Here is a 15,013-nt window from a genome sequence, read left to right as displayed (position 1 = left end):
ATAGATGAGAGAGATGCCACCTGCGCTGCTGACAAACACGTATCCCTTTTGCCATTATTTCTTACATGGTTTTTATTACTGTATGTTGAGCCTGAGAAGTGATACAAGTAACGAGTCAGATATCCAGGTCAGTCATGTATCACAGCGGCTTACGGTATCTGAGGATGGAATGAGAGGCCTTCACTTTTCTGTAAATCTTCAGCTTCTGATGTGATGATCACCACGTCCAGCGCTGATTGTGCATGCAGATGTTGTAGCTTTCATGTTCACAGACTTATCATTCACAGTCACAAGTGATTTCCATATGTAAAACCTGAGGATTCAGCGAAGTCTATTGTTGTTCTTTCTCTGGTTGATAGTTATGTAAATCCCCAATTTTGTTATTCAAACAGCGGTCGGGTTTCCGTTACATTGTACAATTCATCCTTCAAGTCCTCTGAGAAGTGAGATGATGAGGCTGCTGCTAGAGATGGACGGACTCATGGATCTTCGGGTCCGTCAGGTTCTGCCGAACTTTACAAGAAAGTTTGGTTTGGGTAACAGAACAGTACCCGAACTTGATCCCCAATCCGAACCCCATTCACTTGAATGTCAGGCCTGAACAGCAGGCGGTTCCCACAGTGTCCTCTGTGTGACAGCGTGGGAAACAGCAGCTCTGATCGGCGGTAACCTAACTGACGTCACCGCTGGTAACAGCCGCTGGGTATTGCGGACAGCTGCACATTCCCACGCTGTCACTGTGTGAACCAGCAGCTGTGAGTGGCTGTGACAGTGACCACCAGTCAAGTACCAGCTGATGACTACTACTCTTATCAGCCGGCGCCTGGTCTCACTTATAGCAGCGATAGCAGGCGACGCTGATGAGAGTAGTCATCAGCTGGTGTCTGTGCATAGCGATAGCTTTACTGCAATCCACAGGCACCGGAGACAAAGAAGATGAACGTTGAGTACTTTGTGGGAATATTTCAATAATAAATTGGTGAACGAGGGCAAATGTGGGGGGTCTTTATGGGGCACCCCAGGAGTTCGGGTACCACAGTAGTGCTGTCCTCTTCACGGGGAGGATAGTACTATGTCTGGAGACAAGTGGAATTCCCTTTGGTAGGTTTACACGCACACAACACCTTCCACTTCCAGGCCAGGAGGGGGAGCTCCAAGCCCTGTTTTAGGGCAGCTTCCCTGTATAAGATCCTTGGTTTGCATGCGGAGTGAGTTCAGTTAGTGCATAGGGTCTGTGTGCGAGGACAGACAGGAGTGGAGCAGAGAGGGAAGCGAGAGCTCCAGGAGGCCGAGGTCAGGCCTCTGCTGAGCTATAGCGCCAGAATCTGGGAACCGGGATTGTGAGGCTTATGTGGATTATAATACGCGGAGCAGAACCGGACTACAGTGATTTTTGCCCATAATTACGTGTGGCACTGCATCACCCAAGAGCCTGGAGTCGCAGCTAGAGGACACCATCAAGTACGGCTCAAGCTGCCTGCCATACAGGTACCTGTCCAAGGACAGCAGAACGAGCAGAGACGTTGTTGGAGCCCTTAGTGACAGCAGGGACGATAGAGACAGAGAGAGCGCAGAGTGGTAGGCTCCCACCTGACTTACCCTGGGGAACCTGCTTGTCTCCGGACTGCCCGGACTTCTACATGGACCTGTTTGCCAGTGCCCTGGACTGTGGCTGCCTAAACCTACAGTAAACAAGGTAAAGAGACTGCAAACCTTGTGTCCTCGTTCTTCTCTGCACCTTTCATCATTCTACTATCTACACACTGGGAAGCCCTGGGGATACACTTCACCTGTGGGAAGGTATACCATCTAGCTGCCATAACATCACCCCAGCGGACCCCTAAAGCAGCGTCGGTCACCCTGACCGAATACCACAGGTGGCGTCACGAACATAAACTTTATTCCCCTTTAAAGACCTTTCCCTTTAATTTGGACATCCCAAGGGCCACGGACTGGGTCACCACCGTGACACCCCCCTGCGAAGTAACGGACCCGGTATCGAGTACCCCCTTGCCCTAACTGGGGACGCTCCATTTATTCAAATAAAGTTTTTTTTCTGTGTGTTTATTGATTTTTACTACTGAGTTCGTAACGGGGGTGTCTGACTGACTCGGGCTTTGTTCAGGCTGCAGAACTCAAACATGAGAAGTCCTTATTCGGGGTCCGTTCACACACACTAGGTATCCGGTCCGGCCCTTATAATTCACAGTCACAAGTGATTTCCATATGTAAAACCTGAGGGTTCAGCTAAATCTTCACCTCGCGTTCTTGTCTGCAGTTGATAGTTATGTAAGTCCCCAGTTTTGCTATTCAAACTGTGGTTGGGTTTCTGTTACATTGTACAAATCATCCTTCAAGTCTGAGACGTAAGATAATGAGGCTGATACTAATCCCGGCAATATTCCTACTAGGTCTACAGCAATGACAACGACTAGTACTGACAGAGGTGTAATAAGAAGGGTAAGAAGTTGCATATAATAGTTAAGGACCCTCTGACAGAACTTGCTTATTAGTGATGAATTGGGCAGTTTGCTCGAATTTGGCCAGAAAATGTAGTCAACATTAAATTTAGGCAATAGCAATCTGATGTGCCTTGTTGTGCTCTGGGCTTTTCCCAGAACCCAGAGAATAATATACAGAGGGCTTCAAAAACTAAAAAAAATGTATTGTACGTCTCGATTCACCATGGTCCTACGCTCTCTACCAATGGCTCCAGTCTCTTCTGGTCTTCATTCTTCCTTGTCCTCCTTCACTTCTTGGGTGACACATGGCATGGGTTCCTGATATTATGACACTGTGAATTCACGCCATGCATTACCTGAGGTCTACTCAGTGCCGGAGCCCCAACATAGAGTGAAGGAAGACATGGAGAAGGACAACGCCGGCCATGAAGATCAAAAGAGACAAATACTGGAGACAACCAATGGAGAACTGGCCAGAGAACTGCAGAGGCAGGAAAGGTGAGGGCTAGTTGACTATATTATTTTTTTACCCCCTTTCCCGATCCTCTACAATCTAGCAAAATAGCAACCAGCCAGCCGACACTTTGCTGGATATGTGAATCACAAAAATGGTGAATTTGATTTCTCCGGTTTGAATCACGGTGCGTAAATTCACCAGGGATTGTTAATGATATAGCTGTGAACTTTATATATTAAAATATAACTTTTAATTATTTATAACTAAAACTAAATATCAAAGTGCAAGGTGCAGGACTGAAAAACATAAAGAGAATAATAAGCAAAAGTACTCAGTCGTATCAGTCAAACGGTTACAAGGTTTGCGTATGAGGCTTTTACCCGAAGTGGAATGGATTATAATCTGCTACTTTACACTTTAACTTAGCCAGTGATGGCATCTATTTCTATTAGGCACAGATGCCGAATTCGGCCAGTCACATATATGATCATTTATTTAGCAGTCTATGTCCTAGTGCAACACATCGTCACCCATCGTCTGAGTGTCTCACAAAAAGAATAGCATAGGAACAGTGCCAGCGTCAGCACCCGGCGCACCCGCGCAAGTGCCGGGGCCCTAGTGAAACCGGGGACCCATTCATGGTATGTGCAGGGCCAGCGTTAGGAGCTGGCAGCTGCCTTGGGCCCCCGCTCCCCCAGGGGCCCTCAGCTAGCGGCACATTATGCAGCTGCTATGGGGCCCCTGTGAGGCAGAGGGACACAACTGCCATCAGCACCGACTCCGCCGCCGCATTGAAATATACCGGCGCCTGCCAGTACAGTTCAAAGCAATGATGGAGGAGAGAATGTCCACTGACGCTCCCTCTCCCATCATTCCCCGAACTGCCTCTGACACTGCAGGTGGGCGATGATGTAATCGCTCACTCACTGTGTGTCAGGCAATGCAGCGGCAGCCACCGAGACAGGAGCAGGGAACAGTGCAGGCACGAGGAGAGGTGAGGAGTGTGATTTTTTGTTTTTTTTTACTATAACAGTGAGTACTGGACTGTGGGGCCATTCTCGGGGGGAGGATCAGGCTATATACTATGTGGACTGTGCTATATAGTATGTGGGCTGTGCTATATACTACGTGGCTGTGCAATATACTACATGGCTGTGCTATGTATTACATGGCTATGCTATATAATATGTGGGCTGTTATATACTATGTGGCTGTGCTATAAAGTATACTACATGGCTGTGCTATATACTACGTGGCTGTGCTATATAATACGTGGGCTGTGTTATATACTATGTGGCTGTGCTATACAGTATACTACATGGCTGTGCTATATACTACGTGGCTGTGCTATATACTATGTGGCTATGTTATACTGTATACTACATGGCTGTGCTATATACTACGTGGCTGTGCTATATACTATGTGGCTGTGCTATATACTACGTGGCTGTGCTATATACTATGTGGGCTGTGTTATATACTATGTGGCTGTGGTATATACTACGTGGAGGTGCTATATACCACGTGGCTGTGCTATATACCACGTGGCTGTGCTTTATACTACGTGGCTGTGCTATATAATACGTGGGCTGTGTAATATACTATGTGGCTGTGCTATACAGTATACTACATGGCTGTGCTATATACTACGTGGCTGTGCTATATACTATGTGGCTATGTTATACTGTATACTACATGGCTGTGCTATATACTATGTGGCTGTGCTATATACTACGTGGCTGTGCTATATACTACGTGGCTGTGCTATATACTATGTGGGCTGTGTTTTATACTATGTGGCTGTGGTATATAGTACGTGGAGGTGCTATATACCACGTGGCTGTGCTATATACCACGTGGCTCTGCTATATACTACGTGGCTGTGCTATCTACTATGTGGGCTTTGCTATATGGTATGTGGCTGTGCTATATACTGCGTGGCTGTGCTATATGCTACGTGGCTGTGCTATATACTACGTGGCTGTGCTATATACTACGTGGCTGTGTTATATGCTACATGGTTGTGCTATATACTACGTGGCTGTGTTATATGCTACGTGGCTGTGCTTTATACTATGCGGCTGTGCTATATGCTACATGGTTGTGCTATATGCTATGTGGCTGTGCTATATACCAAGTGGCTGTGTTATATGCTACATGGCTGTGCTTTGCACTATGTGGCTGTGCTATATGCTACCCATGTTGCACTTTTACAAATGTTCTACGTTTATACTTTCTAATGTTTAGTTTAAAAAGTTTTCCATTAAAAAATTTTCATATTCAATGTATAATATAATATATATAATGTGTAATGCCCTCAAAAACCTGGAGCCGGCCCTGCATAGGAATCAATTCTTAATTAGGAATACTAAGGTGCTGAGGCTGCAAATAACCAACCAAATGTGGCATTTAGTGATTCAATAAATCTGAATTCTGTATACTAATGCAGTATGTTGCAGCCTGAGAAAGCGATATTTTACATGACAAAACGTATATTGAAGGTTTCACTCACCTAAACCACTATTAGACATCTCTAATTGCAGAAATCATCCATTTCATCTTCAAAATTCAATCAGTGTATTCTCAGTGGTGACCCATACCAATTCAACACCGTCATTTTTTCAAAACCAAGCTGGATGGAATATACAACTATTGGTTCCCTAAGCCATAATACAAATATATGGTATACACGATAAAATATTTTGGAAAGCCCTCACCTAACTTCGGATGGTGGTTTGGTCAGCAAATCCCTCAGGTGCTATAACCTACCATACCGGTGGGAGTCATTGACATGGAGACATGATGAGAGGAAAGATATGGAGTATACATATTGTAAGATGGCCACCGGACGGGACTGGGACTATCTACTGCCGCACCTTCTATTCTTCATCAGAGAAGTCCCCCAGGCCTCTACTGGATTTTCCCCTTTTGAAGTATTGTATGGCCTGCACCCCCGTGGGCTCCTTGACATAGCAAAGGAGACAAGGAAGGTGAAGTCTACACCCTACAGGAGTGTAATCAAGCATGTGGCCCAGATGCAAGAGAGGATTGCTGAGGTGACACCCATCGTGAAAGAACACCTCCTCAAAGCACAAGAGGCACAGTTGAGGATGTACAATAAGTCGGCGAGGGTGAGACACTTTGACTCTGGGGATCGAGTACTGGTGCTAGTACCTACGGTGGAGAGCACATTCCTGGCCAAGTGGCAGGGCCCCTATGAAATAGTTGAAAAGGTTGGAGTTGTCAACTATAAAGTCCACCAACCAGGGAAAAGGAAGCCCTACCAGGTAATCAATCTGATTAAGCCATGGTAAGATAGGGAGTCAGTGGAAGCTCCGTGTTTGGTGGTTAAGCCTGAAGATGATCTGGCAGACGTTAAGGTGGCAGAGACGCTGTCACGTGCCCAAAATAAACATTGCCGAGAGTTGCTACATTGGAACAGAGACCTGTTCTCAGAACTACTAGGTTGTACAAAGATCATAGAGCATGAGGTTCTGATGGAGCTTCATGTCTGGGTAAAATTGAAGCTATATCGGATTCCTGAAGCCTACCGAGAGGTGATCTCGAAAGGTGAACGGATACTGAGTCTGGGAGTCATTGAAGAATCCAAGAGTGGTTGGTCCAGTCCAATAGTCTTAGTTTAGAAACCAGATGGAGAATGGCGGTTTTGCAATCACTATAGGAAGCTGAATGAGGTCTCTAAGTTTGATACAAAGTCAATGCGCCATGTTGATGAATTAATTGAGAGGCTAGAGCTAGCTCGGTACATTACTACCTTTTACCTCACAAAAGGGTGTTGGCAAAATATGAACGCAAGCAAGGTGTCAAGAAATGACAAGAAGTAAAAAACCTGGCACTCAACTCGCATAAAGATGCTTTTTAATAGATGCAAGCGGGAATACAGTGACAGCAATAGCAAAACGTTTCGGTCATGTATGTCTGACCTTCATCAGTTGCAAATAAAGTCTGCCGATAGTGTGAATGTTGTCACTAACAGGTGATATGTGGTACTGATCACCCTTAAACGGAAAGGTACTGTTTGGTATAATATGTCATGGACGCAGCCCTGCTGTGGCGCTGCCTGACGCGGAGTCCTCCGCGTCAGGCAGCGCCACAGCAGGGCTGCGTCCATGACATATTATACCAAACAGTACCTTTCCGTTTAAGGGTGATCAGTACCACATATCACCTGTTAGTGACAACATTCACACTATCGGCAGACTTTATTTGCAACTGATGAAGGTCAGACATACATGACCGAAACGTTTTGCTATTGCTGTCACTGTATTCCCGCTTGCATCTATTAAAAAGCATCTTTATGCGAGTTGAGTGCCAGGTTTTTTACTATATGAATCACACGGTTTTGGAACCTACCTGAGCACCAGTCATTTGAGCAGTGCACACGGTTTTTGTTTACAAGAAATGACAAGAAGACATGACGAGAAAACATGGAGAAAATCTATCAGCATATGGAGAAAATACATGGAAACAAAATAAGAAAAGAAAACATGAAGTCATGACTTGTAAACAAGACATGTAGACAAGTAATGAAGTAAAGACATGAATACAGAACTGAGCATAAACAAATCGCAATACCAAACTGTTGAAAATGCAATAAAAAATATTCACAAAAGAAAGTTAATATTGGGACTGCCAAAAATGTCAGGTATTGAAATGTGTGAAGAAACCCCAATAAAGAAAACCATTGACAGGATATCCTAAATGCTACACCAATGGATAAAGAAGGGACAAAAACTAAATTCTTGAAGGAGTCTCCATCTCCGGCCTACAGGACATGGAAGTCATCAATGTCATGCACCCAACAGAAATCTTGTGGACACCCCCGGGCAGGATCCATAGTGGATAAAGTTAACTTTTAATAACAAAGTGAACATCTTTCTTTCAGGAAGTGCAGGGTTTTATTCTTTGTGACCCACCCATTAATATTCTAAATAGGCAGGGTTAATATCTTACGCACTAGAAGGTCCTGAAGGTTTTTGTGTTTGACAAAAGAAGTGTTTCTGTAACTTTGGATTGCCATTGATGAGAATCACAGATTGAAGAGAAGGATGCAGCAGGATAATTATCCAGTTAATAGTTCCCAGGGAATTTCCAATGTCCAGATAAAGTAATCTCATCCCCATGACTGCAACGCAGAACAACAAATCCAGGAATAACAGCAGAATCATTGTCCTGATGGCGCAAAAATGTCCCTGAAGGTGAGAATATTTCATATCAGACGAGTTCTTCTGAATCTTCCAGATGTGTCTAAGGAGAGATTTTACACTGAGCAGAATGCATAAAAATGTCAAAAGAAAGGGCAGACAAGTCCCAAATATGATCTTCACAAGTATGAAGGACAAATGGAAATCAAATCTATAGTCAATGACAGTCGAGTTTCCATTGAAATGTCGATTTATCTGTGTAGTTGTCCATAGAAGGGGCAGATTAACGAGAAATGATCCCAAGGTTGACCCCAGGAGAAGCACATTCACAGCAGAGGACAATCTTGACTTCATCCATAGTAACATTTGTTGGGAATAGTTGACCAGTTTTAAGCAGTAACAGATGGAGAGCCAGGAGGTGTTCCAAAAACAGAGATCAATGAGAGTAAAGAATGTGAAAATAAATGGTGAAAGGGGAATATCGAGGAGAAGAAGAAGAGCCTGTGAAAATAATAGTCCTCCATAGATAAGTAAGACCTGGAGGAGAGCATTGACTGAAGCCATGGCGAGGACCACCTTGTCACACCCACCAGCCATCACATGCTGTGTCCAGTTTTTGATGTGAACAATGACAATGCCAAGATTCAAAACAATTCCTGAAACCAAAGTGATGAAATCGATGACTAAGATGAAAACCCATAATGTTGATACCATCGTGCCAGAGACCTGAGCTTTTTTCGATGTGGTATGGTGAAGACCCTTCAATCTATGAATCCTTTCCAGAATCAGCAAACTGGAAATGCAAAATAATCAGGTGTTACATTTCAGTATTGAGAGGGAGGTTTGTTTGTGATCAGATTTCTCCTGGGCAGCCGATGCCGAGCAGACATCATTAAAGACAATGTGTCACAGGAAAAATCACATTTTGTTTAACTCAGATTTTTGTGTTTCATGTGTTTTTTTATTTGTGAATTATTTTCATGACATTTTCTTTATTAACCCCTTCACACCCCAGCCTGTTTTCTCCTTCCTGACCAGCCCAATTTTTACAATTCTGACCACTGCCACTTTATGAGGTCATAACTCTGGAGCTTCCACGGATCCCAGTGATTCTGAGATTGTGTTTTCGTGACACATTGCACTGTATGACAGTGGTAAATTTAGGAGAATGTTTTTTTAGCTTACTTGTAAAAATATCAGAAATTTGGAGACAATTTTGCAATTTCAAACTCAAGGAGCTACATCACAGAAAATAGCAAATAACATTTCCCTCATTTCTACTTTACATCAGCACAATTCTTGAAACATATTTTTTTTTCGTTAGGAAGTTGTAAGGGTTAAAAGTAGGGTTGAGCAAAACGGATCGGACAAATTCAAAAATCGCAGACTTTCGGCAAAGTCGGGTTTCATGAAACCCGACCCGATCCCACTGTGGGATCGGCCATGAGGTCGGCGATCTTCGCGTCAAAGTCGCGTTTCGTATGACGCTTTCAGTGCCATTTCTCAGCCAATGAAGGAGGACGCAGAGTGTGGGCAGCGTGATGATATAGGTCCTGGTCCCCACAATCTTAGAGAAGGGCATGGCAGTGATTGGCTTGCTTTCAGTGGCGTCACAGGGGCTATAAAGGGGCATGCACGCCGACCGCAAGGCTGCTTTATAAGGCTCCCTGATAGCTGCATTGCTGTTTGCAAACCAACTGTTTTTTTAAAAGCAAAAATCCTGTTGCTCCTTTCTGCAGTTATCTTGTTTATTTGTCCACACTTTTGTGTGCAGCAGTCCTTTTTATAGCTGCCATACTTGTCCTGAGATCATTGTAGGGAGATTGAAATTGTACTACAGTCCTTGTATTTTTTCATATATCAGCCAGCCACGTTCTGCCACTTACATTGTGTTGTTTTATACACTGGGCCTGAGTTGTGGTGCAGTCTCCCCCCAAAAAAAGGGAGAATTAAATTCTCACAAAGTGGATATGCCTCTGTCCTGTTAGTTTGTCGTATATCAGCCAGCCACTTACAATGTGTTGTGTTATACACTGGGCCTGAGTTTGGGTTCTGTGTCCAAAAAAAAAGTGAGATTCAAATTCTAACAAAGTGGATATACCTCAGTCCTCTTAGTTTCACATGTAACAAGCATCTCTATTCTTCCAACAGGTATGTTCACCCACCCAGTCCACCCAGCTCTCCTGCTGTCTGTCTGTGAAGTGCACATAGTACATCACCCAGCTTTGCGCATAGACTTTCCTCTGCTCCTAGCATTGTGATGGTATGCCTTTCAGCTAACCCCCAACTTACTCTGTGATATTTATGACCTTGTTTACTTAGTCTTGATTGTATGCATCTGGTCCACCCTTAATTCTCTGACCAAAATGAGCAGAGACCACTCCTCTCTGCTCCACACCTGAATGCACTTAGTTTTCCATATATTGCATAGCAAAAGACTGCAATGACTTTAGTCTGCAGTGTGATCCCTAGAAGTGTGTTCTAAAAGTGTGGATTACATTAGAATTAAAACCTGAATTGAACCTGAAGGGAACTGAAGGTAACTGGCCAGTCACTGTAAACAATGTTTCTGTTTGTTGTCACTTTTACCCCTATAATCTTTCACTTTCTGCTACCTCCCCCAATCCCCACACCAAGTAAGGAACTGTTCATCTCCTCTTCAATCCTCCCCATCCATCTCACCTCCTCCTCAGAACTGTTCCTTAACATACAATCCTCTGTCTCAAAGCACAGGCAGCCCCCTCACGCTCTCTCCTGCTCCCACCTGCTAACACTATCTCTGCTCCTTCTCAGTGCTGGTGATATCTCTCCAAATCCTGGTCCTCCTCACCACATTCCAACAGTCATTTCTACCTCCCATCCACGCTCCATCACAAACTTCCGTAACCTCTCTAACCTTATACCCATTCGCCCAGCCCCCGCTTCCCCAGTCCCACTAACAGGAGCTCTGTGGAACGCTCGCTCTGTCTGTAACAAGCTTTCCTACATCCATGATCTTTTTGTTACTACCAAACTTTCCTTCCTCGCCATCACCGAAACCTGGCTCACCCCTTCTGACACAGCCTCTCCTGCTGCACTCTCAAACGGTGGCTTCCACCTTTCTCACACACCCCGCCCCAGCAGCAAGCATGGTGGAGGAGTTGGTTTTCTCCTGTCAGATAACTGCTCCTTCACCCCAATCCCACTGCCACCCTCTGTTACCCTCCCTTCCTTTGAGGTGCACTCTGTGCGCATCTACTCCCCGTCCAACCTCCAACTGGCTGTCATTTACCGCCCCCCAGGGCCAGCCACCATCTTCTTTGACCACTTCACCACCTGGCTACTTCATTTCCTTTCTGCAGACATCCCCACTATCATCATGGGCGATTTCAACATCCCCATTGACACTTCTCTCTCAGCTGCCACTAAACTTCTATCTCTCTCTTCCTCCTTCGGCCTCACTCAATGGTCTTCTGCAGCCACTCACAAAGATGGTCACACACTGGACCTCATCTTCACCCGCCTCTGCTCCCTATCTAACCTCTCTAACTCACCTCTTCCTCTCTCTGACCACAACCATCTCACATTCTCATCTCTCTCCACTCCATGTCTAGAGTCCCCACCCCACAAACTTTCACACCCTCGCAGAAATCTTAAACATCTTGACCTACATTCATTCTCTGAATCCCTCCTCCCTCTCACAGACATAAGTTCCATACACAATGCGGATGACGCTGCCGCTCTATATAACACCACAATAGCTGTAGCTTTGGAATCTGCTGCCCCACTTACACATACCAAAGCTCGCAAAATCAACAGACAGCCCTGGCACACCAGCCTGACCAAAGAACTGAGGCGAGCTTCCAGGGCTGCTGAGCGCAGATGGAAAAGATCCCACTCCAACGACCACTTAATCGCATTCAAACAGTCCCTCACTACTTTCAAGACCGCACTCGCCACAGCTAAACAAACCTACTTCTCATCTCTCATATCCTCCCTCTCTCACAACCCTAAACAGTTATTCAACACCTTCAATTCTCTCCTCCGTCCCCCAGCACCTCCTCCCTCCTCACTTATCTCTGCTGAAGACTTTGCCTCATTCTTCAAGCAGAAGATTGATAACATCAGAGACAGTTTTGGTCAACAAGCCCCAGAGCCCTTCCTCCCAACTTCCCTACCCTCCACCTCCAAAACCAACTACTCCACCATTACAGAAGATCAACTCGCCACTCTACTCTCAAGATCGCATCTCACCACCTGTGCACTTGACCCGCTCCCATCCCACCTCATCCCAAACCTCACCACAATCTTCATCCCAACCCTAACCCATCTCTTCAACCTATCACTAACAACTGGTGTTTTCCCCTCAAGCTTTAAACATGCCTCCATCACACCTATCCTCAAAAAGCCCTCTCTTGACCCATCCTCTGTATCTAGCTATCGCCCTATATCACTTCTCCCCTATGCCTCAAAACTACTGGAACAACACGTCTACCTTGAACTGTCCTCCCATCTCTCTTCTTGCTCCCTCTTTGACCGCTTACAATCTGGCTTCCGGTCACACCATTCCACTGAAACTGCGCTAACTAAGGTCACCAATGACCTCTTAACCGCCAAGAGCAAGCGACACTACTCTTTTCTCCTCCTCCCCGACCTGTCGGCTGCCTTTGACACAGTGGACCATTCCCTATTATTACAGACCCTCTCATCCCTTGGCATCACAGACTTGCCCCTATCCTGGATCTCATCATACCTAACAGACCGGACATTCAGCGTCTCCCACTCACACACCACCTCCTCACCTCGCCCCCTATCTGTCGGAGTCCCACAAGGTTCAGTCCTTGGGCCCCTGCTCTTCTCCATTTACACCTTTGGCCTGGGACAGCTCATAGAATCTCATGGCTTTCAGTATCACCTCTATGCTGATGACACACAGATCTACATCTCTGGACCAGATATCACCTCCCTACTAACCAGAATCCCTCAATGTCTGTCCACTATTTCATCCTTCTTCTCCGCTAAATTTCTGAAACTTAACATGGACAAAACAGAATTCATCATCTTTCCCCCATCTCACGTGACCCCCCCAATGAACCTATCCATTACAGTAAATGGCTGCCCACTCTCCCCAGTCCCACAAGCTCGCTGCCTCGGGGTTATCCTTGATGCTGATCTCTCCTTCAAACCACATATCCAAGCCCTTTCCACTTCCTGCCGACTTCAACTCAAAAATATTGCACGAATCCGTTCATTCCTCAACCAAGAATCTGCAAAAACCCTAGTCCATGCCCTCATCATCTCTCGCCTTGACTACTGCAACCTCCTGCTCTGTGGCCTCCCCTCAAACACTCTCACACCCCTCCAATCTATTCTAAACTCTGCTGCCCGACTAATCCACCTGTCCCCCCGCTATTCTCCGGCCTCTCCCCTCTGTCAATCCCTTCACTGGCTCCCCATTGCCCAGAGACTCCAGTACAAAACCGAACCATGACGTACAAAGCCATCCACAACCTGTCTCCTCCTTACATCTGTGACCTCATCTCCCGGTACTTTCCTACACGCAACCTCCGATCCTCACAAGATCTCCTTCTCTACTCCCCTCTTATCTCCTCTTCCCACAATCGTATACAAGATTTCTCTCGCGTATCACCTCTACTCTGGAACCCTCTACCACAACACATCAGACTCTCGCTCACCATCGAAACCTTCAAAAAGAATCTGAAGACCCACCTCTTCCGACAAGCCTACAACCTGCAGTAACCACCGATCGACCAAACCGCTGCATGACCAGCTCTACCCTCACCTACTGTATTCTCACCCATCCCTTGTAGATTGTGAGCCTTCGCGGGCAGGGTCCTCTCTCCTACTGTACCAGTTATGACTTGTATTGTTCAAGATTATTGTACTTGTTTTTATTATGTATACCCCTCCTCACTTGTAAAGCGCCATGGAATAAATGGCGCTATAACAATAAATAATAATAATAATAATAATGTATCAGCCTGCCACTTGCTGCCACTCGCATTGCGTTGTAAAATACACTGGGCCTGAGTTGTGGTGCAGTCTGCCCCCCAAAAAAGGGAGATTTAAATTCTCATCAAGTTTATATACACCTTCTACCTTGTTTTACAGTACCATATAATGGTTGTTATTTTGGTTACATTTTCCCAAAAATGAGGAAGTCTGGTGGAAGAGGCCGTGGGCGGTCATTGCCAGCTGGTACTGATGCTGGTGGTGCATCTGGTGGTAGTGGGAAAAGCAAAATAGCACCTAAGGCTAGAGGTGTTGAGCCAGCGTCATCGTCTGGCTACACAAGGCCTCGAAGGCTCCCTTATCTGGGAGTAGGAAAAACGCTTTTAAAGCCGGAGAAGCAGGAAAATGATTTGGCTTTCCTTGCTGACTCAGTCTCTAGCTCTTTCGCCTCCTCTTCAGAAAGTTCCAAATTTAAAAGCAGCGAGTCGTCAGTGGATGCTCCCGGTCAGGAACAAGTCGCTTCCTTGTGTCCTTCACCCAAATCAACAGTGAAGGATGCGTCAGGCGACACAACAGGTTACTCCATGGAGCTCTTTGCACATACCGTGCGTGGGTTAGAAAGGGAAATTGTTAATAGCCCATTACAAGATGAATCAGACATGGAGTGCACTGATGCACAGCCACAGCTAGATTATTATGCTGTTCCATTGACTCAGCTCACTACATTGCCCTCGCAGTGTACTGAGCCAGAAACTGACCCTGATGAGACTAAGGTGCCCCGTCCCAAACGCTATAGCACCTTACACGGTGTCACAGAGAAAGGTGCACATGACATTGAAGAGGAGGTGATAGATGACCCAGTTGTTGACCCAGATTGGCAGCCATTGGGGGAAGAGGGTGCTGCTGACAGTAGCTCAGAAGTAGAGGAGGATGATCCGCAGCAGCCATCTACATCGCAACAGCTGTCATCTGGCAGG

General features: G+C 45.7%; 1 protein-coding gene across 1 annotated transcript; it reads right to left on the bottom strand.

Moving 5' to 3' along the window:
* Positions 1-7,885: 7,885 nt before the first annotated feature.
* Positions 7,886-8,914, bottom strand: LOC143784197 (taste receptor type 2 member 41-like). The gene has a single exon (XM_077272130.1). The coding sequence runs from the start codon at positions 8,796-8,798 to the stop codon at positions 7,890-7,892; it is 909 nt and encodes a 302-aa protein (XP_077128245.1). The 5' UTR covers positions 8,799-8,914; the 3' UTR covers positions 7,886-7,889.
* Between the last annotated feature and the right edge of the window lie 6,099 nt (positions 8,915-15,013).

Source organism: Ranitomeya variabilis, chromosome 7 (assembly GCF_051348905.1).
Source record: "Ranitomeya variabilis isolate aRanVar5 chromosome 7, aRanVar5.hap1, whole genome shotgun sequence".
Classification (NCBI taxonomy): Eukaryota; Metazoa; Chordata; class Amphibia; order Anura; family Dendrobatidae; genus Ranitomeya; species Ranitomeya variabilis.
This window is presented reverse-complemented; position numbering and strand designations above follow the sequence as displayed.

What these genes read in the sequence shown, in the direction of transcription:
- LOC143784197 (XM_077272130.1), bottom strand. Translation starts at nt 8,798, where the DNA reads ATGGTATCAACATTATGGGTTTTCATCTTAGTCATCGATTTCATCACT.